This window comes from Nicotiana sylvestris, chromosome 1, assembly GCF_000393655.2.
Source record: "Nicotiana sylvestris chromosome 1, ASM39365v2, whole genome shotgun sequence".
In the NCBI taxonomy this organism is placed as follows: domain Eukaryota; kingdom Viridiplantae; phylum Streptophyta; class Magnoliopsida; order Solanales; family Solanaceae; genus Nicotiana; species Nicotiana sylvestris.
Genome location: NC_091057.1, coordinates 36,788,105 through 36,790,215, shown reverse-complemented (window position 1 = coordinate 36,790,215; position 2,111 = coordinate 36,788,105). Strand labels below are relative to the sequence as shown.

Genomic DNA, 2,111 nt, shown 5'->3' with positions numbered 1-2,111 from the left:
CCAAGAATTCATACCTGAGGTGTGGAGGTAAAGGCTTTAACTCCAACATGGGAGGTTCCTCGATGGAGGGCTTTGTTGGTGGAGTCTTTCTATTCTTAATATCCAGGGAGAGTTTATGGGGCTCATAGGAGTAAGAACCCATTATGTGCAAGGCATTGACACACTTTACTCGGTCTTCATCCTCAGTCACATCATGGTTCAACAATACCACTTCCAAATGATCCTCCATATTGATTATGGCCTGTGTCATCAACTATCACATGCGTTACAAGATCCACAAAAGATCAAACATCAGTACTATTCGGCTGCCTCATTGATTTGCACACATGGAAGACAACTTTTTCATCACCCACTCCGAATGTGAGCTCCCCTGCTTCCAGATCAACCAATGCCTTCCCTGTTTCAAGGAAAGGCCTTCCCAATATTATAGGCACCTCATAGTCAACTTCAGAGTCCAAAATCACAAAATCAGCAAGCAAAATAAACTTGTCCACCTGGACAAGAACATCATCAATAATACCAAGCGACCTCTTTATTGTTCTATCGGCCATTTGCAATCTCATGGAGGTAGCTCTCGGTTGGCCAATTCCCAAAGTTTTGAGCACGGAGTAAGGCATCAAATTTATACTAGCTCCCAAATCACATAATGCCTTTGCAAAATCAGCACTCCCAATGGTACATGGAATGGTAAATGCGCCCGGATCATCAAGCTGTGGAGCTATCAAGTGCATAATAGCACTCACTTGATGAGTAATTTTGATGGTCTCACAATCCATAGATCTATTTTTAGTTACCAAGTCTTTCAAAAACTTGGCGTATCCCGACATTTTCTCAAGAGCTTCCACCAAGGGTACATTGATCGACAAACTTTTCATCATCTCAATAAATTTCTTGAACTAGTTTTCACTTTTCTACTTTGCAAGTCTTTGATGGTAAAGTGGAGTAGGCCTTGGCAAAGGAGCCTTGGCTTTAGGCATAATCGTTTTCGGCATGTCAATCACATGTTCCCTAGATAGGTTCACGTCATTTTGAGTCTCCTCCTCAATATCTTGAATATCAATTTTCACTTCAACATTTAAATTCTCTTCACTCACTTTCTCATCAACTATAGGAACATCGTCATCTTGAACTTCAACCTCATCATTCATAACTTCCTTTTGCTTGGAGGTATTCAATTCACCACCTCTATCGCTTATTGTGATCACTGCCATTGCATGCCCGGTATTGTTTCCACCCTTTGGGTTTACTAACGTATCACTAGGTAGAGCCCCCTTAGGGTGAGTGTTCAAAGATTGTGAAATCTGGTCAAGTTGAACCTCCAAGTTTCGGATTGAAGTATTATGGGATGCCAACTGGGCATCAGAGTTGGCGTTCTTTTTCATCATTTGCTCAAACAACATCTCGATCCTTCCCATCTTATTATTTGACGAGCTTGGACCTTGGGACGGAAATGGATGTGGGTTGTTTGGTTGTTGATACATCGTAAGTCTTTGAAAGCCTTGTCCTCGATTCCCTTGATTGCCATTATTCCGACACCCTTGGTTGTTGTTTCCTCCCCAATTGTTTTTGTTGCCACTCCACTTGCCTTGGTTGTTCTGGTTTCCCCAATTCTGATTGTTGTTCCCCCAATTTCTATTTCCCTGTTGGTTTTGATTCCCCTAGTTTCCTTGGGATCTCCACTGTTGTTGTTGGTTATGAACATTGCCCCTTTGTCCTTGGTAGTTGTTCACATACTGAACCTCTTCACTTTTGTTCATCATACTCATCATCTTAATTGAACCACTACTACCTTGCTCATATTGATCCAGATTTCCTTAACTTTTTGACCGCTTTGTCGCCTCTTGTTGACCAACATGTTTACACTTTCCATAGAATTTACTTGTCTCAGCACTTAAACTTGCTGCAATTGAGCTTTTGCCAACTGGTTCATTGTTGTAGTTAACTCTGCTATTACTTGGCCATGGTCGTGGAGCTCTTTGTGCAGGTGAATGACAGTGGGATCACCTTGTGACACACTAGCTCGACTTTACCAAGCCGAGGAAGTATCTGTCATCTCATCCAAAATCTCACACACCTCATCATAAGGTGTGTTCATAAAGTTTCCCCCTGGT

General features: G+C 42.0%; 1 protein-coding gene across 1 annotated transcript; it reads right to left on the bottom strand.

Moving 5' to 3' along the window:
- Positions 1-284: 284 nt before the first annotated feature.
- Positions 285-875, bottom strand: LOC138868750 (uncharacterized). Its single transcript, XM_070146321.1, has one exon. It carries the CDS (start codon positions 873-875, stop codon positions 285-287), a length of 591 nt encoding a protein of 196 aa, XP_070002422.1.
- Positions 876-2,111: the final 1,236 nt, after the last annotated feature.